Source organism: Macrobrachium nipponense, chromosome 1, assembly GCF_015104395.2.
Source record: "Macrobrachium nipponense isolate FS-2020 chromosome 1, ASM1510439v2, whole genome shotgun sequence".
Lineage (NCBI taxonomy): Eukaryota > Metazoa > Arthropoda > Malacostraca > Decapoda > Palaemonidae > Macrobrachium > Macrobrachium nipponense.
Window position 1 is genome coordinate 115901500 of NC_087200.1, and position 26252 is coordinate 115927751.

General features: G+C 36.2%; 1 protein-coding gene across 1 annotated transcript in view; it reads right to left on the bottom strand.

Moving 5' to 3' along the window:
- LOC135218919 (kelch-like protein 30) overlaps window positions 1–26252 on the bottom strand; it is a 168767-nt gene that overhangs the window by 24527 nt on the left and 117988 nt on the right. The window contains exons 5-7 of the mRNA XM_064255361.1: window positions 19745–20303; window positions 15609–15717; window positions 1916–2037 (exon numbers count right to left, since the gene is read on the bottom strand). Of these exons, the coding sequence (XP_064111431.1) occupies window positions 1916–2037; window positions 15609–15717; window positions 19745–20303 (790 nt within the window). The remainder of the gene's footprint in view (window positions 1–1915; window positions 2038–15608; window positions 15718–19744; window positions 20304–26252) is intronic.

Genomic DNA, 26252 nt, shown 5'->3' on the forward strand with positions numbered 1-26252 from the left:
AAAGGAACACTCTCATCCGACAACAGAGCTGGGCAGAGAGAACATCTGCACACGGTAGTGGCTAAAAGCAAAGTTGAACTTTTACGTCCAGTCAAGCATCCCACCCGACTATTGGACAAACAGTTACTGCCTAACTACCTTGTTGTTATTCTCTTACGACAAATTTCCAGCCTACGCTGAAAGTAATTCCTTATATAAAGGACCAAAGGTTTGTATTATGTGTTGGTATAATCTGCGATTTATGGCGCTTTCGGCACTGATAACCGATTAATGGCCCCTCTGTTAGGTATGATATGATGACGCCATAACTCAATTATTGGCACCTTATGGCGCCCGATAACTGAAACTCAGCCTGTTATGGCGCCATACATCACCGAATTTATAAAGCTGGATCACCATTAACCATGTCTGCTGATAACCAGGGACTGCCTGTATTTGGTAAGTTACTGTAAGCTTGAAGGCTACTCAAAATCAGCAATATCCCCAAAATCTGGTTTTCCCAACCAATGCATGATAAACTAAGCTGCCACAAACATACAATAATTACACCAAGTGTGGCAGAAAGAGAATGAGGTTGTGTGCTAAGACATTCCTAGTACTATACATTCCTGTTAGTGGGCGGACTAGTCACCTACACTAAACAATCAGTGCTACCGCGAATTTCAAAATTTAAGCTGCTGTACGATTGGAAAGTATACCTATGTAATTACTTGGTAAGTTACTTACCAATTGAAAGATGTTCCACAAAAATCCACAACAAAATGAGGAGTGAAAAAGAGGGGTCCATTGTACAAAATAAAGAAAAATCTGACAGAAAAAAAAAGAAAACTAAATACAATAAACCTAATAACTATAAAATATGATTCATGTAATCCTGCTCAACAAAACAGCATTGCCATCAGATCTGAAATTCTTAGGTCTAAAGATTCAACTACAAGACTCTTGAAATAAAACTCCTAGACAATTGTGTGGTGTTGAACTTCACAAAAGAAGCGGTGAGACATTGGAATTAACTGCAGATCTAGTATACTATGAAGTAGACAACATACTCTAAAATGATCTACTGTACATATCCAAATATGATCAGAAGCTCGAAAGATTTTATAAAGCTTGTACAATAAGGTAAATGAAGAATGGTGCCATAGATTAATACAATGAACTGGGATAAGAAATCTAACAGAACTCAAGCCCAACAACTTGAGTCACAAGTCGGTTGTTGAAGACCAACATTGGAACACTATACAAAACATGAGAGAAAGTTCTTATAGTTCTCTCAGAATAGATAGGTCTCAGAAAACCTGGAATAACATTTTTAATACTCCAACATGTGCAGAAACACACCTTTCCAGCTATCTTATACAAATACAATGGACAAATTGATAAGTAAACAGCAATTTTTACATAAACAACAGAAAGATACCATTTGAGTCTATAACTCCATAAATATCAAGTACATAAAAGATTCCAGGGGATCAGAAAGTTAACCCAGTCATTTTAGCTTCATGAAAACAGGATTGAGGCCAAGAGAGTTTCTCAATACTCTGCTTACTATCAAACACATCAGCCATATTGGTTACCTTCTACTTTCCACAGTTAAGAAACCTTCATTGCAAAGGAGGTGTTGCTAAGTCTACAACAAATAGTAGTACAGATGTGGCAACAGCCCATTACCAATGTTCTAGAGTTGTCCTGTTTATGGTATTTCATATGTGAAACATCCTCCAAAGAACACACTGTCCTGCCTTACAAGCGCACCACCCACCCACATTCAAAATTTTTTTATCATGACCAACTGTAAAAATCCTACAAAAAATATTCTGTTCTATTACAGAGTGCAATAATAAATAAAATAATCCAATTTAACTTTGTGTAAAGAAGCTTAAATGACTTCACATTAAAATCACTTGTCACTCACCTGATTCTGTGTCATATGCAATGACAGAACTTTGCACAACTCTATGTCGACCAAAACCTCCCAAAACATAAATAATAGAATTAACTGAACACATCATATGATGACGTCGAGGTTTAGGCAACCTGAAGAGAAAAATATGTATGCCATCAAATTTGAAAATTAATGAGCCACCTAAGCTCCTTCTTAAAATTTAACCTTACAATACAATTAAACAAGTACCGTATATACTCGCATATCATGAGACTTTTGAAGATATAATTTTAGAGCTAATTTTAAGGGGGTCATATCATACATGAGATATAAAATTAGCGTATGTAATATTCACATACTAGTATCATTTGATAAAATACAAACATTGTAAATATGCATCTTTTCCATGGATCTTTTCAAAAGTTATGCTTTACTTCACTGCTTCCAATAATATTGTATGTATTTTCATATTACTATTGTCATATTATAAAATACAAAAATAGCAATCAGTGTTTTGGGTTGGAAATCAGCTGAGGACGATCGCAAGGTAAGTTTATTTTACTGAATTGACGTCAAATCAAAGTGATTTTCTTGCTTCTAGTTAAGTGTAAATGAATCTCCAGAGACTACTGATATGGAACAAGGTTATTTTACGTTATATGAAATGTTTTCAAGTCAAAATATCACTTAAATTCATATCGTTATGAACAAAATTTAGTTATTTTTTTGTTAGTAGATGGCGCTTATGGCATGTTTATTGCGTTAAAAAATCAACAGATTACGTTCAATATTTTCACTTTATTTCATCAGAATACTACAAGCTTTACATATTTATCTTTTATTGGAGTGAACAGAGTAAAAGGTGTTCTTTCATGCCAAATAGTTTTGATGAAAACACATTTCTCTCAAATTTTTTTTAGTTGAGTTTGATGGTGTCATACCAAAGTTTCCATGTTGCCAATGCACAATAATAGTCGTTAGCAGTATACGTACACCCTTGCCAATCTTTTCTCCATAGCAAATGAGGATATAGTAATGTAAAAATATATCAGTCCTATTCTATTTAACATCATTTGCAACATAACTACGGTAATTTTTTACTATTGTACGATGGTTGAAATGTTAGCAAACCGCTGTGGTAGTTATCGGACTCGGTTGTTCATAGCAAATCAGCTGTTTCTAGCTGTATGAGTTTACACAACAAGTATAACATTACTGGCAATACTAGCTTTCTCTTTTACTCTTTTTAACTAAATGAAGGGATAAATAAAGAGATGGAGGAAAAGGGGTTAGCCTAACTAGATAATGGGATAAATAAAGAAGAGGAAAAGATGTTACTTGAGATACATAATCAAATCATTGTTTCAGGGTGAAAATTTGAGGGTCACATGATATGAGAGATCGCGTATTACACGAGTATATACTGTACTTCATGATTACAGAATATCATTAGTAATTTCCTGTACAACAATATACTCTACAGAATGAAGAATATAAGGAATCAAGTAGAGGATTAAAAGAAACTACAATAAATAGGAAAAAATTCTGTTCTATAGATAAAATCTAGTTCTGTGAAACAAGAAATATTTTTAAATAAAAACCCTTCACTTATAAGATGGCTAATTTTCTTCTTTCAAAATAATATTCTACATATTACTTCCATCAGTCCTAACAAGAATACCAGTGGTAGACAGTAACCGTTACATGTGTTTCTAGGGCCTCTGGCCCTCAAGTAAGGTATTTTAAGAAAAAATCTTTATCAAATTACGTTTAGTACAGATGTTCCTTGTTTATCTGTTTTTGCCTTGATTGGAACCTGACATAATCCAGAGTCCCCAGCATCATTATCTCGAGTAACAGAGCCAAGGTCCTGTCAGATACTATAATGGTGAAATCCAGATATGGGTGAGTAAAAAAAACTCTGGGTGTACAAGGAAAAAACTGTGGCCTTGCTAACCTAACTTTGTCAATAGCACAACTTACCTGTAACACTAAATATACTAAACAACAATCATCACTTGAAACAAAAAAAAACTTTATGCAAAAAGCAATTATCTGCCTTATTTTCCCTAATCTGTATCAAAATAAACTACAAATAATAACAAACCCCTTTTTTTTCTCTTGTACGCAACACAACAGTATGGTAGGATACAGTAGTGCCTCAGGTTACAAAATTAATCCATTCCGAAGCAGCCTTCGTAACCTGATTTTTTCGTATCTCGAACTATGTTTTACATGTAAATTGCCTAATTCGTTCCAAGCCCTACAAAAACACCACAGTAAATTTTATAATAAAGCTAAAAAATGAAATAAAACAATTTGGACCATTCAATACCTAACCAAACCATGACTATACCTGTAAATAAAGTGTATTAGTGTACAGGGTACAAGAAATACTGTATGTACATGTACGTATATATGTAGTAAAATGTCGAACCTTACCTTACAAGTGAGGTGATGTCCAAAAGTAGCGACAGAGGAGGACAAATGGCAGAAAACTTGAACACTTAACTTTAAGAAACACATTAAAAAATGGCAGAAAACATTAACATTAAACTTTAAGAAACACATTAACAAATGGCAGAAAACATTAACACTTAACTTAATGAAAAAATGTTATTGTTATAATACAATTAAGTTTGTTCATAACTTACCTGGCAGATATAGTAATATAGCTGTTATTTCTGACGTCCGACAGAATTTCAAAACTCGCGGCACACGTAGTGGGGGCGGCCAGGTGGTAGTACCCATTCCCGCCGCTGGGAGGCGATATCAGAACCATTCCCATTTTCTATTCATATTTATTCATGACCCTTGTCTCCTGGAGAGGAGGGTGGGCACTCTAATATATATATCTGCCAGGTTAAGTATGAACAAAACTTTAATTGTATTTATAACAATAACATTTTGTTCATGAAGCTTACCTGTCAGATATATATATAGCTGAATCACACCTTCGGATGGTGGGTAGAGACAGACTAGGATTTTTAGGAAACTTAAATTAAAATAAAGATTAACTTATTGGTTTCCTTACCTGATAGCAAAGTAGAACTATGTGATTACTGTCACTTAAAGCCTGCTTATGCTTTTATCAGAGTTGCCAGCCAGGTTTGGACCTGTAGTGCTGGAGCACTCTGGATGCTCTGTCAACGGGGACGTGACCACAATGTGACAAGACCATCTAGCCAAACATATGGCAGTAACACAGCAACCGACCACCACCTGACCAACTAACCAAAAACTCCCTGACATTAACACTAATGGAATGGGGGGATTTCCAACAGAAAGATCTCACCATCAACCAAAAACACAAAAACTAACCTAACTAAGCTAAGGGATAGGGAGAGAGCCACCTTCAGCCCCCAAAACTGTGTCTGCCGAAATGTAACGGCCCCAAAGAACTACAGTTCTCAGTAAATACGTTCTCACATCCCGGAGGTAATGTGAGTGGCGAATACGGAATGCTCCTCGCCCCAGAAGGTGCTATCAAGAATATCTCTGATAGACATGTTCCTTTGGAAGGCAAGAGAAGTAGCTACGGCTCTGACCTCGTGAGCTTTCACTTTAAAGAGGCTCATATCAGTCTTCTGGCAAGATGAATGAGCCTCTTTAATGACGTCCCTCAAGAAGAAAGCAACAGCATTCTTCGACAACGGCAAATCTGGTCTCTTCACCGAGCACCAGAGATTACCTGAGGGACCTCTTATCTCTTTAGTCCTATTCACATAGAACTTGAGAGCCCTGACAGGGCCACAGGGCTCTCTCTGGTTCTTGACCCACAAGACTCGATATTCCTTTGATTTCAAAGCTCTTTGGCCAAGGATTAGACGGGTTCTCGTTCTTAGCCAAGAAAGAAGGGTTCAACGAGCAGACAGCGCTGTTCTTCCCTTGAAACCCACTAGGCTACTGAACGCTTGGATTTCCACTAACTCTCTTCGCCGTCGCCAGAGAAGCTAGGAAAAGCGTTTTTCTCGTCAAGTCCCTTAGAGAAGCTTCATGGAGAGGCTCAAAGGGACTTAGCATGAGATGTTTCACACATCTAGATTCCATGAGGGCGGTCTTGCCTGTGGGATCTTGGCGGTTTCGAACGACCTTAAGAGATCGTGCCAGATCCTTATTGTCGGAGAGGTCCAGTCCTCTGTGGCGAAAAAAACGGCAGACAACATACTCCTATAACCTTGATTGTAGGAACTGCCAATTTCTGCACATTTCTTAGATAGAGTAAGAAATCTGCTATCTGATTCACAGAGGTCGTGGAAGAGGAAATTCCTTCCTTCTTGCACCATGCCCTGAAGGAGGACCACTTAGATTGGTAGACAGCTCTTGAAGAGGCTCTTCGAGCATTAGCGATTGCTCTCGCAGCTGCCTTTGAAAAGCCTCTCGCTCTGGCCAACTTTTCGATAGTCTGAACGCAGTCAGAGCCAGAGCGGAGAGGTTTTGGTGAAAATAAACCTTTTGAAGTGAGGCTGTCTGAGTAGATCTCTCCTCCAGGGCAACGTTCTTGGGAAGTCCACAAGGAATGTCATGACCTGTGAACCACTCTCTTGCTGGCCACATTGGGCAATCAGAGTCAACCTTGTCCCTTCTGAAGCTGCGAACTTCCTCATTACGTCCCCCATGATCTTGAATGGGGGAAAGGCGTAAAGATCCAGGTCTGTCCAGCTCCAGAGCAACGCGTCCACTGCAATTGCCCCTGGATCCAGAACTGGGGAGCAATACAGAGGAAGCCTCTTTCGTCCTTGATGTAGCGAACAGGTCTACTAGAGGACGTCCCCACAATCTCCATAATTGTTGACAGACTTCCTGTGCACAAGGTCCATTCTGTTGGTAGAATCTGATTTCGGCGACTGAGAAGGTCCGCCCTGACATTCTGAACCCCTGCCACGAATCTTGTCAGGATCTTGATGCGCCTTGCGTCTGCCCATAGCAGAACTTCCTTCGCCAGGAGAAAAAGGGATCTGGAGCGAGTTCCTCCCTGATTCTTTAGATACGCAAGAGCTGTGGTACTGTCTGAGTTGACTTGAACAACCTTGCTTGACAGTTTGTCTTCGAAGAACTGCAGCGACAGGAATATCGCTGCCAGTTCCTTTACATTGATGTGCCAGGCTACTGTTCCCCTCTCCAGGAGCCTGACACTTCCTCCCCCCCTAGTGTTGCTCCCCAACCGGAAATGGAAGCGTCTGAGAACAACACTAGGTCGGGGCTCAGAAGATTTAAGGAGAAGCCCTCTCGTAACTTCTGAGGGTCGAGCCACCATCTTAAGTGGACTTTTACCTTGTTGGAGATCCTTAGGATCGCATTCAGGTCCTCTTTCGACGTCCATTCTTCCGCAAGGAAAAATTGAAGAGGCCTGAAGGTGCAGTCTTCCCAGCGAGACAAACTTTTTCTAGCGAGGATGGTGCCCAGCAGACTCATCCACTCCCTCACCGAACAAGCTTCTCTCTCTAGGAAGGCTGCGACTTTCTCTAACCCCAGTCGCTGACGTTCCTGGGATGGAAACGCCCGAAAAGCCACTGAATCCACTGAATCCCCAGATACCACGATGGACTGTGTCGGGGTCAGATGCGACTTTTCGGAGTTGACCAAAAGACCAGAGACTTTGCTAGGGCATGTAAACTGAAGGTCCTTCAGACACTTCTGCCTCGACGACGCTCTGATCAGCCAATCGTCGAGGTATAGAGATATCCCTGATCCCCTGACGAATGGAGCCACTTTCGCTACATTCCTCATATCATTGTGAAACCATCGGGGGCCCGTGTGAGACCGAAACAAAGGGCTCTGAATTGCCAACCATTGTGTCCAAGACGAATCTCAGGTACTTTCCTTGAAAGAGGGTGGACTGGGACGTGGGAAGTACGCGTCCCTGCAGGTCCAGAGACACCATCCAGTCGCCAGGTCGCAAGGTCCCAGCACCGACTTGAGGCGTCTCCATTTTGAAACTTATGTTTTCTACAAAAAAAGATGAGCCTGCTCACATCCAAACCGGGCGCCAACCTGACGGTGCTTCGGCACTAGGAAAATCCGTTTGTAGAAGCCGGTGACTCTAGATCCAAGACTTGTTCCACCGCTCTTTTTTCGACATCTGGTCAACAGATCCGAAAAAGAATACTTTTTCTTCTCTCCCTGATAAGATGGAGAGAGGTCTGGGAGTTGATGTTAAAGAGGAGATGTAAAAAAAGGGGATCTTGTACCCCCGCTCTACTATCTTGGAGAGTCCAAGGATCCGGCCTCCCCTCTGCCTCCAAGCCTCCGCAAAGAATTCCAGTCTGGGCCCCGACTGGCGTCTGAAGGACGAGATCTTCATTTGCTGGTTTTGGGTTTGAATGAAGCTCTTTCCTCTCGAAAAACCTCTCCTCGAGGAGCTGCTCTCGAGGGGGTGCCCCCCGCGAAGGTTTGACTTTCTTCGGGGGTTTGCTGAATGTCGAAGTGGAAGAACTGCGGACGTCTTTGAAGACTGTACCCAAGAGGTCCTGGTCGCCCTTTTTCTTGCAAACTCTTTGCCAAGATCCTTCACCATAGCTGGGGGAAGAAGATGGTCCGAAAGAGGCGCAAGAGCAATTTCCGCTTTCTGAAGCGGAAGATACCGACTTAGCGGTAAAATTGCAAAGCAGTGCTCTTTTCTTCAGGAAAGCAGTTTCCAAAATTAGAAACTAGCTCTCCCGAACCATCCCTGACGGCCTTGTCCATACATGACAACAGTGGACAGTCCCCCCAGACTGAGAGAATCAGGACTTCTAGACTGAAGGTCTAAAACTCCCACCCACCACCGTCTAGAAATTAAAAAACTTTAGGGTCGAAAAGCAGTCCCTTCAAGTGGTGGTCAAGTCCTCCACAGGAGTCCAGGACACCCCTTAGCAGACGATAGAGAGACCTCCTCTGAGCGTCCACCAAACTGGAGAAAGTCACCCAGAGCGGACGAAGGAGCCTTTAATCCCCACGTCCTCCTTGGTCTCATACCAAATTTTCCCCTCCTTTCCCGGGGTCTAGAGGGTGGATGGCGAAAAGTGGTCTTGCCCCTGATCCTTCCTTCTAGAACATAAGTCTTGAAGCTTCTTAAACGCCCTCTTGGTCGACAGCGATGTCTTCATCGACGACCTTCAGGGGGTCTTAACGGTCTTGGCTAAGACGAAAGTGAGAGGGAGAGACCTAGGGGCTGCCGGCTGAACTTCTCCCCGAAGGCTGAACGTAACAGCCTAACAAGAACCTTGTACGTCCGAGACAGCTGAAGGTACCGGCTGTTCTTTCTTTCGACGGAACTCCCTGGACTCTAAGTTCCCTTCCTCCCTAAGAGGAAGGCTGGAGAACGCCCATCAAGGAGAGGAGGGGGTACGTCAGCAGTCTCAAATCCTGAACAATGACTTCCGTGTCTTGGAAGTAACCCGCTACAGGTACGGAATCTCCCTTACGTCGACCTCCTTGAGGACGGACATCTTGTGAAGAGAGCGTCCTTAGAAGCAACGGGAACTGTCTTAACAGACACGTCCCTACGAGAGGAAGCGCGAGCTTCCTGACGGAGAGGGCGCAAAAGCGTCCTGCTTAGCCAAGCAGCGTCCTGCTGAGCGTCCTCAAAAGCGTCCTGCCTGCTCTAAAAGCATCCTGCTTCGAACGGCGAGCGTCCTGCGGAGCGTCCTCAAAAGGGCTCTGTCGAATAACTCCAAAGCCGTCCTGCTTCGAACGCCGAGCGTCCTGCGAGCGTCCTCAAAAGCGTCTTGTAGAGAGCGCAAAGCGTCCTGTTTTTTAGAACGCCGAGCGTCCTGCCGAGCGGGTCCTCAAACAGCTCCCTGCCGAGAGCGCAAGCGTCCTGCTTCGAACGCCGAGCGTCCTGGCGAGCGTCTCTCCTGAGAGAGCAAAAGATCTACTCGGAGAACGAGAACGGTGACGATCCGGAGGAGGAGAGAGAGACGAGCGAGACGAGAGAGAAATGAGGCTGCTTCGTCTTGATGGGCAGCCGAACGTCCTTTCCTACGCTTAGGCTCGACTGCTGCTGGGCGATCCTCTGAGCCATCAGCGACGTAATCTGGTCCCTGAAGGGACACTAGGATATCCTTCGTAGGTGACAAGGAGCATAAGGGGCAGGACTGAGCCTGCGAGAAGCGAGGGGCGAGGGGACGCCTCCTTCCTTCTAGCAGTACAGCTATCTGCCCCTCTCAGGTGAACACGCCTGTGCGTGGAAACCAACGTCTCGTCGGTAGAAGCCTTCCTTTCTCTCTTTGAGGAGGAAAAAGGCGGTCATAAGCGTCCTCTGACAAAGAGGAGACAAAGGACGTGAAGCGTCCTCAAAGCGAAAGTTCCTTTTTCAACGGACGCGAGTCTCTCCCGAGCGCTCCACCCCTTGCGCGGCCGAGGACGCTTCGGAGGACGAAAAGCAATCTTTCAGGACACGCGCTCGTGCGCGCTCCTTGGCAGCCTGGGATTTAGCAACAAGCTGCCGAAGGGACGCCAGATCGGTGGGGAGCCCCCGTAACCCTCTTGCGGCTTCGACATACCACTCCCCTGAGTCCCTGGGAGTCCGATAGAGGGTCTAGGCCTAGAGGCATTATGGGGCCGATCTGACGCCCCCTCCAAACAACACTAGGGCACTAACACAAACTTTCACAGGGCCGGTTTCTAGGGCCAAACTTTAAGATTCGAGAGCACGAATAGACTCCAGAATCAGGAAAGGTGTTACCTTCTCCAGCAGCACTGGGCCCGAAGGCAACAAAACAGGATTAGGTTGAGCAAAAATAACTGGTGTTAGAGGAGGAGAAATGTTACTATCCTTTACCTTTAGTAGAACTGCCCTTGGAGAAGACCTCTGACTCTATCGCGCCTCCAATTTCAGTCGATAGGTTTCTCATTACATCTTCCATTTATCATCATCAAATCCTTACATTCATTGCAACCGATCATCAACCAAGCCAAAACATGCCCCCTGCAATCCCATACAAACTGTGTGAGGATCAAACTGAAGTTTTTAAGAAGCCTCACCTTAACATTCACTCAAATCACAAAAAAAAACACTCTGAAACTTCCAGTATTGATCCCGACATCATGTACACAAAAAGCCAAATCCAAAATCAAAAATAAAAAACCAATCCACTATTACGCGTGCCAATCCAAAACAATCCGAAGTCGATACCAAAAAGTCAATCCAGATAATATTAAGCGAGATAATCAAAAAAATCCTAGACGGAGGTACTGTAAACAGTTGTTTGCAGCACGGCGACAGAAAAAAAATATGAAATAGAAAATGGGAATGGTTCCTGATATCGCCTCCAGCGGCGGAATGGGTACTACACCCTGGCCGCCCCACTATTTGTGTGCCGCGCAGTTTGAAATTCTGTCGGACGTCAGAAATACAGCTATACTATATATCTGACAGGTAAGTTTCCATGAACAAACTTAAAATTAAATTCTTTTTTTGCCTTTTCTGATTTTTTTTTTTACTTTACATTACCTTAAAAATTTCAATTTCTTCACCACTTCTAATTTTCTGTTTTTTTTGTATCACTTGGACCTTCCTGTTTGCTTACTACTAAAGGCCTCTTTACAAAATAACTATCCAAGGAAGATTGCTTCTGCCTGCCTTTCAAAATGTTCCTAAAACGACTCGGGCAAACGTCATCGAACTGCGCAAGCATACGACCTGTGTAAAGCCATCTCGGGGTGTCTTTCTAAAAATTATTGCACTTTATGAAAAGCAGCTAGAACATTCTTAATTTCTCCCGTTGTCATAGGGTCCTCCTCCTCCTCCTTGCCGCTGCTACAGAACTCTTCTTGAATGATGTTATGTTGCATGGCCTCCAAGTCCTTCAGGTCATCCGTTGTAAGCTCCTCTTGGTGCTCCTGGAGGTCATCGATGTCGTCCTCATCGACAGCCAGCCCCATGGACTTGCCGAGTGCAACGATCTCGTCAAGATCTGGTTGCGAAACAGTTTCAGAATTGTCAACTATTTCTGAATCTGCATCAGCTTCGCCCATGTTGAATCCCTTGACGTCTCGGGCGGATACTGCATCAGGCCAGAGTTACTTCCACGAAGAACTCAAGGTTCGCCTCGAAACCTCCTGCCAAGCTTGATCGATGTTTCGGATGCATATCAGGATATCGAAATGCTCCTTCAAAAATTCACGCAAGGTGAGGTTTGTATTGGTGATGTTGAAACATCTCTTGAAAGGATGTTTTGTATACAGCTTCTTGAAGTTCGATATCACTTGCTGGTCCATGGGCTGGAGAAGAGGGGTGGTGTCCTTGATGAAAGAATACTCTGCTAGGATATCTTCCTCGAGGCCAGGAGGGTGAGCAGGGGTATTGTCCAACAACAGCAGACATTTCAGAGGGAGGTGCTACTCTTCCAAGAATTTTTTCACTGTCGGGCCGAGACACAGATTTACCCACTCGGTGAACAAAAGTCTCGTTACCCAGGCTTTCGCATTAGCCCTCCACATCACCGTTAGCTTCTCCTTTAGCACTTTGTGGGCCTTGAAGGATCAAGGAGTCTCGGAATGATACACAAGTAGGGGCTTCACCTTACAATCCCCACTGGCATTAGAACAAAGTGCAAGCATAAGCCTGTCTTTCATAGGCTTATGCCCAGGTAGCTTCTTCTCTTCCTCCATGATGTACGTCCGAAGAGGCGTTTTTTTCCAAAAAAGGCCAGTCTCGTCACAGATGAAGACTTGCTGAGAACTGTAACCTTCCTTGATTTTCATCTCATCGAATGTCTTAACAGAGGCTTGGGCTGCTTTCGTGTCCGAGCTGGCAGCCTCCCCATGCCGCACCACCTAATAGATATTAGTCCGTTTATGAAATTTATCAAACCACCACTGAGAAGCCTTGAAGTCTGTGGTTGCCTTTGATGTCCCTTCTCCAGTGTTATCTTCAGCCTGAGGACTCAGATCACCGAAAATGGTGGTGGCCTTCTGGCAGATTGCCGTCTCGGTTATCGTATCACCAGCGATTTCTTTGTCCTTAATCCATACGAGCAGCAGCCTCTCCCTCTCATCATGCACGTGGCTCCTGTTGTTGGAACAAATTGTCACGCCCTTGGAAGGTGTAGCTGCTTTGATGGCTTCCTTCTGGTCAAGGATGGTGCCTATCGTCAATGGATTTCGGCCGTATTCCTAAGCAATCACACTCAATCGCATACCAGCTTCATACTTCTTAATTATCTCCATCTTAGTTTCCATTGAAAGCACCCTCTTCTTTTCGTGAACTTCAGCAACATTCTTGGGACCCATGGCTAATAACATAAGTAATTAAGTTCACACACAACACGATAAAGTAACTTACAGTACAACGAAAGCGAAATCACTAACATGAATTTATGTTAACAAATGAAATCTATGTGAACAAACGAATTCCAGGTGTGTAAGTTAACGCTGCTGAAACGAAATGGTCGAGGAACGTCTTTACGTAGATGCATGATGGGACAGACGCTGACCAATAGGAGAGCAGGATCTTATGGCGGTGACTAGCATCAGGAACCAATGGGAGAGTGGGAGGATGGTGGCGAGTCTACTGAGTTGGCGGCGCGCCAGTTTTAAAATTGTTCTCGGCAGCCCGGGCGAATCTCGGACTTTAGAGTACGTACATACACCCTTTTGCAACCTGAATTATTTTCATATACAAAGCAAAAAATCTTCGTCTTTGCCTTCGTAGCCTGGATTTTTCATATGTAGGGATATGACTGTACACAGTTTTTCACTTGCCTCAAGTGCTGTAAAAAATACATCCTACTGTACTCAAAAGAGTAAACCCCCTTTTTTTCTCCTGTATGCATTACAAAATTTTTGTTTACACAAACAATTCTTATCATTTTCCCCAAAATACATTGCAAAAAAAAGTAAATCCCTTCTTTTTCTCTTGTATGTGACAAGCAGTAAGGAAGGCTATAGACCGGCTTCAGATTGGGCTAGGTGCCACCTGGAAAGGACATTAATATTTTCTTGAGCCCTTATCATGTGTATGAACTGAAAAGTTCAGATAAATGCACATCTTATGGTGGGTGGGGATTCTAGAGCCATTATTAGACACCCATATAAAATTACTTATCCCTACATTTTTCTAATCCACCCAAACCCAACCTATCACATCTGGCATCTGTATTGTTAATGTTATATTCCTTTTTATTCAGGTGACACAATGGCCTTGCAAAGTGTCGCACATTATGAATCACCCAAGTAAGATTATAGCAAACTGATAGCCCTCTTATCAAATGGCCATTCAAGATTATTAGAAGCAAAGAAAATTTCTCTCTGGAACATATACATACCCCCTTTTTTTGCGCAAAATTCGCCTCTTGGTGGTATTTTTCTATGAGAAATATCAACAAATTCCTGTTTTTTTTATACTATTTAAAAAAACCAGGTATGAACAATTTAAGTGGGGTTTTCTTGCATTTTAACAAATAAAATAGGCAGTTTTAAGTATTTTTATAGGGGTTTCAACTATTCTGCTAAGTGAAGCATAAAACAGTATGTGGAAAAGAGCAAATTTCACATGAATTAACACTTGCTCTTCAGAACAAATGATCAAACATGCTGCAGAAGAATCAGATGATACAGATGTACTACGCGACATTCATCACCTGGATTACATTACAATTCTCCTTCCTACAGTGTGCATGACATATCTCACTGTGCACTTTGTACCTGTGGTAGTGCTTCATGAGATTTCTCACTAAGATTCAACTGTGTAATATACATACATAGCATGCAGCATATCAAAAACCTATTTCTTTTGTATTAAGCTATTACTTGACTCTTAAAACTTGCTGATTCTCAATGGTGACATCCTTCACACAATGGAGAAGTAGGTCTTCAGAAAGCACACCATTAAATTTAAGCTGCAGCTGAATAAATGCACAAATAATGAAGTAAGGGAATCAATAAAAAATGCAACTGCACGATACATGAGAGATTTCGTAAAATCATGGTTTGGGGAAAAAATTTGAAGGGTTGCATAATAAATGAGATCAGATGACAAAGGTATTAACAGAAATTACAGTTCCCTTGATGCCGTATACTTTTGAGTTTTACAAGATGCTTTTGTTGGAAATAAAATGTGCAACTGTTTTTTCTTTTTATGATGCACGCTTCACTTCCAAAACCCAAAAATAAAACTGATAGCCCCATGAGTTTCAAATACGGGATTGTTAACCCTGTATCAAACTTCAAACCTAAGGGCACAGGAAGCATCACCATCCCTTCCATCTTAATGTTACACAAATAAACAGATCATGCTACATGGGCCTGTCTGTTAACCAATAGCACTAACCAAGAAAGATTCAGCATGGGAGACCCCTTATCCTTTGCAAACCAATTTTAGTTTAGATTGATAATGTCATGATTTGGAATGAATCTTTGGTTTCATCAAAGCAAATATCCATGATAGACAAACCTCGAACATTCTTAGAATCAAGTTTTGATGCAACAAAATCTGACAATAGTATTTATGCTAAAAAATAGATAATCCCCAAGGCAACAGAGTTCTCAATAAAGATGAGTAAATGAGATCTTGGGTGAGGTGGAAAAAGGGCAAAGCAGTATCTTGTATGGAACCAGTCCTGGGTATCATAGAATTTAGCATCAAGTTTCCCTTTTAAAATAAGAGGACTCTCCCTTCTTTTGACCTAAGTAGTCAAGAAATAACAAGAGTAAATGTCCTCTTGGTAAAATGGATAATGTAAATCAATGGCTTGCAACTTGTCCATAAACAGAGCAATATCATAGTGATAAAACTTACGAGTCCTCAACAATCCACTTCTTTGTAGCAGTGCTGTATCTCCAGAGGGAATGATTCCAATTCCCATGGCCATAGAGGAACTCACCACCAAGTATATACACACTTGGACCTAAAAAGAATAAAAAAAAAATAGCAGTGCTTATCTCTCAAGTGTTATAGTTTAACTGAACTAGTTCCTTAAAACATGAAGTACCCAATTCTACTTGTTCCTCTTACTTATCCAAGGGTAAAGTAGGAGAAGGAGAACATTGAGAGGAAGAGCTAGGCCTAAGCATGTCTTCCTTATCTGTGACAACCAAAGAAGTCTCAGAGACCTTACCTTACCTTACCTTACATATTATTTGGGTTGCCCCAGGTCCCTCAGTGTGAGGCACCTCTAATGTCTACCAGAGAATTGCTAATGCATCTTCTGGTATATTTTGCATATTCCAATCTTGGATGGTCTGGGATGCAGCTTAGATATTTGTTGAGCTTATTCTTAAACACATCTACGATCACTCCTGATATATTCCTCAAATGAGCTGGCAACGCATTGAATAGACGCTGCACTGTCGATGCTGGTGCGTAATGGATTAATGTCCTGTGTGCTTTTCTTAATTTTCCTGGTATAGTTTTGGGCACTATTAATCTACCTCTGCTTGCTCTTTCTGATATTTTTAGCTCCATGATGTTTTCGGCTATTCCTTCTATCTGTTTCCATGCCTGAATTATCATGTAGCGTTCTCCTCTACCTTTCTAGACTGCATAATTTTAAAAATTGTAGTCTTTCCCAGTAGTAAATATCCGTAACTTCTTCTATTCTAGCTATAAAGGACCTTTGTACACTCTATTTGTGCAATATCCTACTGATAGTGTGGGTACCATATATTGCAATATTCAAGTGGACTACGAACATACGTTTTATAAAGCATAATCTGTGTTCAGCTTTTCTTGTTTTGAAGTGCCGTAACAACATTCCCATTTTTGCTTTGCATTTTGCCAACAGAATTGCTATTTGATCATTGCATAACATGTTCCTATTCAACATCACACCAAGGTCTTTAACTGCTTCCTTATTAGTGAGTCTCGTTATTAGGTCCCCTATATGCATATAGCTTTCCTTCTATATCTCCATAATTTAGTGATTCAAATTTATCAGAGTTAAATACCATCCTGTTTACCTCTGCCCATTCATATACTTTGTTAAGGTCTCTTTGTAGAGAGTTCCCATCTTCATCACAAGTAATTTCTCTACTTATCCTCATGTCATCGGCGAAACTACTCATTACCGAGTCCATAACATTACTGTCTATGTCTGCAATCATAATAACAAACAGCAATGCAGCTAGTACCGTACCTTATGGCACATTGGAAATTACCTTAGTTTCATCTGATTTCTCACTGTTTGCAATAACTATCTGTTTTCTGTTGTGTAAAAATTCTTTTATCCATCTTCCTACTTTGTCCACTATATTATGTTTTCTAATTTTCTTCGCTAATATATTATGGTCTACCTTGTCAAAAGCTTTTGCAAAGTCTAGATAAACCACATCTGTTCCTTTTTTTGTTTATCATATTTTTATATATTCTCACAGTGGACTAACAGTTGGGTTTGTGTACTTTTTCCGGGTATAAAACCATGTTGTCCTATATTAAACAAATTATTTTTTATTAAATGTTTCATGATATTTTTCTTCATTACCCTTTCATACACTTTCATAATATGTGATGTTAGACTCACAGGCCTATAATTACTTGCCTCTAGTCTTGATCCACTTTTGAAAGTAGGGGTAATATATGCTAATTTATACTCATCATAAATCTTGCCTGTATCTACATTTTGCCTTAATAATATTGCAAGGGGTTTTGCGATAGAATGAACTACTTTCTTTAACAAAATAGCAGGGACACCATCAGGCCCAGTTGCTGATCCCTTTTTAATTTCATTAATAGCCTGCACAATATTGGCTTCATTAATATCTATGTCTGATAAATATTCACTATTTTAATCCCTTATTTCTGTATCATTATCTTCATAATCAATTCTAGGGGTAAATTCTCTCTTACATCTTTCTGCCAATATGTTGCATATTTCCTTTTTTTTCATTCATTAATCTCCCTTCATTTCTTAAAGAGGGCTTATTTCTATTCTTCTTTTATCATCTTTTTTGCATATGAGTACAATAGTTTGAGGTTTTGCTTTATATTTACTAGGGTTTTTTCTTCCAAGTCCCATTTTTCATCTTCTTTTGATTGTAAAATCTTTTGTTCTGCATTTCCTATCTTACTTTTTAGTTCCATCACTTTCCATGCATTCTTTTCTTTTGTAAGACCTTTTTCCCCTTTCTGATTTTCTGGAACAAGATCCTTCTGTCTCTTGGTATGCATGACTGATGTTTACTTTTCTTCTTCGGTATAATATTTATCCACTATTTTCTCTAATATTTTATATAACATATCCATACTTACCTGTATATCATCACTTACGAATATGTTATCCCAATCTTTCTTTAATTCTTCATTTATTTCTGACCATTTTATATTCTTACTATAGAAATTGTATTTTCTATGTCCTTCCCACTTATTCATCTCTTGTTTATCTCTGTTTTCACTTGCTTTGGAATGGACTGTTAATTCTATGACATTATAGTCTGAAATACTCGCATTATAAACTACTATTATTTCTTTAACATAATTCACCTCATTCACAAATACTAGGTCTAAAGTATTTTCCTTTCTTGTTGGCAGGTGATTTATTTGTTGAATGTTGTATTCTAGTAGCATATCTAATAGCTTTTCGAATTGCCTCTTATCTTCTGCACTACTATCACTCTTTTTTATATGCATAAATACAACCACAATCTCCTATTTGTTCTTTCCAATCTACGAAAGTAAAGTTAAAGTCTCCAGATAGGAGAATAGTCCAGTCTTTGTGATTTCCACATCTATCATCCAATTTTTCTATTATTGGGTCAAACTCTTTAGTATTAGGGGTCTATATATAACTATGTTAATTAATTTTTCAGATTCAAATTCTACCGCTATTAGTTCACATTCTGAGTTACTATATTTCTCATATATTTTTCCTTGCTTTATGTTTTTCCCATATATTGCGGTTCCCCCTTGATTCCTATTTTGTCTATCTGATCTGATTCATTATATCTATTTTCTTTTCAATTTGGGTTAGTTCTTCTAAGAACTCTATTTTTCTTTTTGAATTACTCGTAACTAAACCATGCACATTCATCACTATGATGGTTTGCGTGTTATCCCCTTCATTTAATATGGGTAATAATAAGGATTTTCCCATGTCTCTTTCCTGTTCTGATATGTTGTTCTTTTGTTCATTTCCAGCAATTCTGACATTAAAAAATCCAACTTTTCCAATATTTTTTATCTTCCTTCATCATAATTATTCATTTTATGTATGAATCTGCAATTTTCTCCGTATCTGCACCATCCCCTTGCATCATATATACAGTTCTTGTTTCTTGCACTATATCTTGGAGGTGATGTTTGCATTTTCATTGCTGACATTCCATAGTGCGGTGATGGCTTGTTTTTTTCCTTCACCTCATGTTCTTTGTTCCTTTCTTTATTTGTTTGGATTCTATTATTTACGAGAGAGAGAGAGAGAGAGAGAGAGAGAGAGAGAGAGAGAGAGAGAGAGAGAGAGAGAGAGAGAGAGAGAATCATACAACTATTATACTTAGTCCGAGGGTAATCCTGGAATGAGCTTAATAGATACATAATTACATTATAAGTATGATGTAAATCATCTTTATCATAAAAATCAGTATTTAGACAAACACAATATGAAAAAAACACAGTTATTACTGAATAAATAGTGTTGCTCTATGGAAGAAATGCGAATTAGTAATAATTTTATTGATACAGTCCATAGAAAAAATCCACAAGTAATGAAAGTTACCCCTGAAAAAGTGTAGAATGGGGGCACCACCTGTATAACACATATTTGTAATAACTGTTCAGTAAACAATCAGGCAAACATTGATAGAGGATAGTCTGTTGCACAAGGCAAGGAATCTCATGCAATTGTTTAAAAAATTCACCATTGCCAATCTATCAATTCTTGACACTATATAAAAATAAATGCCATTTACAACAATTTTGTTAATGACAACTGTATAACTTACCTACTGCACAAACTTGAAATCCTGAACAAAGCACTGGGCCATGACACAATTTTGTTAATGGGAATTCTTCATGTATTTTGCCATTACTTGGGTTAAACACATATAAAACAGGCATCACATCCTTGTACTCTTTGGAAATTGACGTACAATTATTATCTTCATCATCACTATTTTTTGCTTTCTTTTTCTGGTTAGATAGTAAACGCTTAAAGCCAACAACACTAGGGTAAACGGACAACTTTCTTGTAAGACAATTCAAGAATAAATTCACACTTTCTTGCAATTTTTCAATGTCTAAAGTCTTGTCACTATCTAAAGAGACAGAAGATTTCCCCAAAGTACTAATGGTTTGACCACCATCAGTCCCTGACAAATAACTGCACTGCGGCACTTGTTCTCTTTTGTATTTTCTGATACCTTCGAGTATTTGTACTAATTCATCATTCTCACAAATCACATTGTAAAACAGCATGTTTGAAATATCATCCGCACTCAAACACTTAAAATCTAAACATGTCAGGAGCTCCTTGATGTGAATGACCCTTTCTTCTCCATTTTCCTGCACAAAAATAAATAGAAAAAACATGAATGATTGAGCATAACATCAGAAATATCTGAAATGTTTACAGGATGAAATAACAAAAAAATAATGTTCTATTTGTAAAATAAAATATAATATAGCTCTGAAATGCATAATGCAGACATCTATGTAATAAGCTGGATTTAAACAGCTGAATCATTGTTAATTTAATACTTATATCAACTATTCTACAATATTACACACCAACACATCATACATAAAATGCCTTTACCACAATGTGTAAACTCAACAAAGTATTCATGAAAATATAACATTCAGTTACACTTTCAACCGTCACTTCTTTGAAAGACTCATGATTTCATTCTCATTCCATCCCCAAACATTGGGATTCTCTATCTCTGTTCCAAAAATCTTCCCTTTTTAATGAGAGCATCTTTTATCCTTTTCATGCAAGACCACTCTTTCCTTCCCATAAAGTGAATTTATCAAGCAAACAAATAAGTGATAATGCAGTGCATGCATTAGGCTTTGGGTTGTCTTTCTTCATTTGTAACAAACCCTCAGCTTTATCAATAGCGACATATGTCTCTATATAAGATTGAAAAATACTGTGATCCTACCACAAAATCATTTAGACCCAGTTATCACAAAGGCATACAAGATAGTGCTAGCACATGCCCTATCCATGAAAATTAACCTTCCCCGATCGCTACAGAAAAAAGTTTAAAAGAATTGAAGAATGATAATAGCTTACACATTACCAAGGCTGATAATCCAATAGCTAACTAGGAAAGCTCGCCTTGTTTGTATTTAATCTTTTTTTTCTCTATCTTCTTTCTTTCGGATCTTTTTTTTTTCCTTAAAACTTTATCGATTTCTTTTTTTTTTTTTCTGGACCAAAAATGACTACATATTTTTCACACCCATTTTGCCATACTTTATCTAGACGATGAAATAAACTTACAAAAAACTCGCAAAAAATCCCGTTTGGGAACCAAGTAAAAAAAAACCCTTAATATAAATATCAAACAAATTCTTAAAAGATAAAAAAGAACTTTTGTATACAAGTTAACTGTTACAAAGTGTCCGCCCTCATTACCATTTAATTTATAATGGCCTAGTTCAAAACTCATAAGGAAACAAAACCTATTGCGCCCCAATTAGTTAGTACTCGTAGGATCAATTGCTTATAAACTATCTAAATAAAATCTTATTAAATTGTTTATCCCCGATACTAGGAACCTGTATCTAATTCACACATCCGGAATTCTCTTGATCTTGGGGTCGGAAAATGAAATAACAGTTTGTACTAAACCCTAGCGATATCTTTGTCAGGTTTTGATGTATGTTCCTTGTTTACAAAAGTTTCACCTTATTGGACTCAGGTGCTTAGAATATTTAAGTGAATGAACTTGTACTGCATGAGTTGCCTATGGTCCAGGTTAGTCACATATTTCGCCTTGATTAAGTTATGTATTTGTCGATTGCAGATATATTTTTAATGGGAGAATATTACCACCAAACAAATAAAATTTGATATGAAACGCTGGGTAACCCTTTATCACCATCTCCTTTTCAAACTTATTATAATATGGAATTTCTTTTTTGAGAGACAACAACGAGGCCTCCCAACCCTAATTCACACTTGTCCCCTTAAAATGGTTAACCGATATGTCTATGATGAATCTTGAGTAGTCTTACCTGTTGGTATCGATGTTTAAATGAATATACTGGGTCTACAAATTGCAATAAATTTAGTTGCCACCCATAAAATTCACTGTTGAAATTAAAAGTAAAGTGTCATCCCTTTCCTAGATGTATTTAAATACATAGAGAATCTTTCCAATTGCAAATTCCAGTATTTATAGAAAACCCACAAATAATTTCACATATGTTACAATTTTTATTTCTGGCCACCACACCTTAATATGAAATTTCAATTTTTTCTTCTATGTTCACCTACGCGCTTTGCGTATCACGAGTCCAACAATATCTTGGACCAAGAAATAGAAATACATAAAAAAGATAGGAAACGAGTCTCCTGATACCCACCTCATTTTAATTGATTTGATTTATGTTATTCAAAAAGCTCACAAAAAGTTTTATATGGGTTGCTATTAATGAAAAAAGAAAAGGATATGCCGAAAAAATGTACTTAGCTTACCTTACTTTCGTGGATTTGGAAACCATAAAATCAATATTTAAATCGTTTAATGTTAATGTATTGGTTCTCTTATCAACAATACCATTAAAGATATGCTAATTAATATATATATATTACTATATATATTAGATTTTTATTTAAAATTAATAATAAAAAAAATAGTTCATATATATAGTATAATATATATAAAGTATTATAGAGATATATATAGATTATAATAATATTATATATATATATATATAATATTGATTATAATATATATATAGATAGAATTAATATATATATATAATAATATTATATATATAAATCGATATTTATAATAGATATATAATATATATTAATATTATAAAGAGTAAGATATAATAAATAATAATATATATATATATTAATATATAAAGTACTTATTATGATATATATATTATACTATATATATATAATCATATATAGATAATATAGCTAATAATAGATATCTATATATATATATAATAATAAGATATATATATTATCTATTATATCTATATCTTATGATAGATAATATATATATATATTATGATATAATATATATATGATATATATCTCTCTAAGATATAATATAATCGATTAATATATAGATTTATATATTCTATATAGATATAAAAAAAAAATCTAAAATCGATATTAATATATCTATAGAATATACTCCTATATATATATCTATATAGATATCTGTATATTATAGATATCTTATATATAGTGGGGTGCATAGAATGATATATAATATTGCGGGAGATGGTAGTATATAATATAGTCTATATCGATGATATGATCTTATAATTGATATCATAGGGGTATAGTATGGGAGTATATATATATTAATAAGTATAGGTATCGGTTATATAGTAATATAAGATATATACTAATATATTAATTAGATAAGGTATATATCGATATTATATATATATATATATATATATATCTATAGATTATCTATATATTAATATATATAATCATATATATAATATATATAAGTACTAATATTATATATAGATAATAATATTATCTATATAATATAGATAATATTATATAATATATTATATATATACAAGTAATAGTATCTATGATATATATTATAATATATATATATATATAATATTAATAATTATATATATATATATAGCTAATAGATATAATATAAGATAATCATATATTAGATATATATATATCTATATATATAGATTAGTATCCTATATCATTAGAAATAATATGATATATATATATATATATATAATCTATATATATCTATATATATATATATAGAGATCTATAGATATCTATTATTATATCTATATCTATATATATCTATATATATAGTATTATAAATATAAATCTATATATATATATAATCTATTATATAATATATCTACAAATAATATAATACTATATATATATTTAAGATATATTATATTAATATATATATTATAAAATATATTATTATATGAAGAAAATAATTATTATATTATAATGAATTATATTATAATATATATATATAATAGATATATATATATATATCTAGCATATAATATATAAATTCAAGTATATATATAGACTAAAGTATATCTATATATAGATTATATATATATCGATTATAATATATATATATATACAACATAATATAATATTTATATTAATATTATTCATATGATATATTAATTATATCTATACTAGATATAAATAATAATTTAGATATAGATATATAAGAATTAGTATTATATCTTATTATATTATAATCTATTATATTATATATAAAATATATCTATATACTCTAAATAGATAGATATATAACTATATATATAGAAATAAATATTAATATATAAAATATATAGATATATATATATATTTTATAAATATATATATTAAGTAGAAAATATATATAGATTATATTATATATATATATATATTAGATAATATAATAAACTTATACATAATAAATAGAGGATTATAATAATGTAATATATATATATATTAGGTATACTATAATATTATTATTCATATATTATCTATATCTATGAAAGTATATAAAAATACTCTATATATATATATATAATATACATATATTTATATTATATTATATTCATATATAATATTATATTTATATATATTTAATATATAGAATATATATACTAATATAAATATATATATATGGAGAGCAAATAAGGAGAGTTTGATAAGTTTAAGTATTTGGGGATCTTGTTTTGTTTAACGCTTGGAGGAAAGTATGGAAGAAGTAAACATCGGGTACAGGCCAGGCTTGGAACAACTGGAGAGGCGGGCATCGGGAGTTCTTTGTGACAAAAGAGTGCTCCGCTTAGGTTAAAAGGGAAATTTCACAAGACGGTGGGTAATGAATCCCCCCCAGCAATGCTGTATGGTACGGAAAACCAGCAAGCATGCGACAAAAGCACGAGCAGAAGAAGATGGATGTGTTTGGCAGAAATGAGAATGCTTAGGTGGATGTCTGTGGGTAACAAGAGTGGATAGGATCAAGAAAACGACTACCTAGAAGGGGTCAACTAAGGTGAGTGGAAGTATCAAAGGAAAGTGCATGGAGGGGGAGGCTGACTTATGAGGATGGTAGGACACCTTGTTTGAGGAGGAGATGAGGGGACCTACCGCTGGGAGACATTACTTATGGGAGTGGAAGGTTGCAAGGAAGAAGAAAGAGAGGGTAGACCAAGAAAGAGATGGAAGGAACTGTGTGAGAGGAGATTTACATTGAAGAAAGGGAAAGTTGATTGAATGGCAGAAGTGCAAGATAGGAAATAGATGGAAACGGCTTCATCCGGAAACGGCGACCCCATATAAAAATGGGAAAAAGCTGGAACAATGAAGAAGAAGAAGAATAATAAATAAATATATTTATATAATATATAATATTATATATATATTTATTATAATATAGATAATTATTAGTATTGAGAGAATATATATATATATTTTATATTTATATTATATTAATATATATTAGAATATTAACTTATTAATATATAATTCAATTAATATATTATATAGATTATAATTATATAGTATATAATATAATATAAATATAAAATATAACTATAGTAATTTATATATCAATAAAATATATTTATAAATATTAAATATAGTTTTATATTAAATAATATATTATATATAAGTAATATAGTATATATATATAAGATAATATTATAATATTAATATAATAAATATATATATACCTATATATATATATTTATCATTATATATATATTTAATTTATATTTAATATTATATAGATATATATATATAATATATATTAATATTTAATATATCATTATATATATTTAATATTTATTATATTAATATATAATATATATATATATAATTAGATATATATTAATATATTATATATATATATAAATACTAATAGATATATAATATAATATATTAGTATATATATATATTATATTATATAGAAAATTAATATATACTATAATAATTATAGTATAATATATAATATATATACAATATATATTAAGATATATATATTAGTTAATAATATATAATATATATTATATTAAATAAGAAAAATAAAATATTATTATTATAATATTATATATAATTATTATTTAATATATTAGTAATTTATCTAATCTATATTCTATATAATATAGTTATATATAATATAATTTAATATATATCTATCTTATTATTAATATCATAAATGATAAATATAATTAGATAATATATATATAATAATTAATAAAAATAATATAATAAATATATATATATAATTAATAATATATATA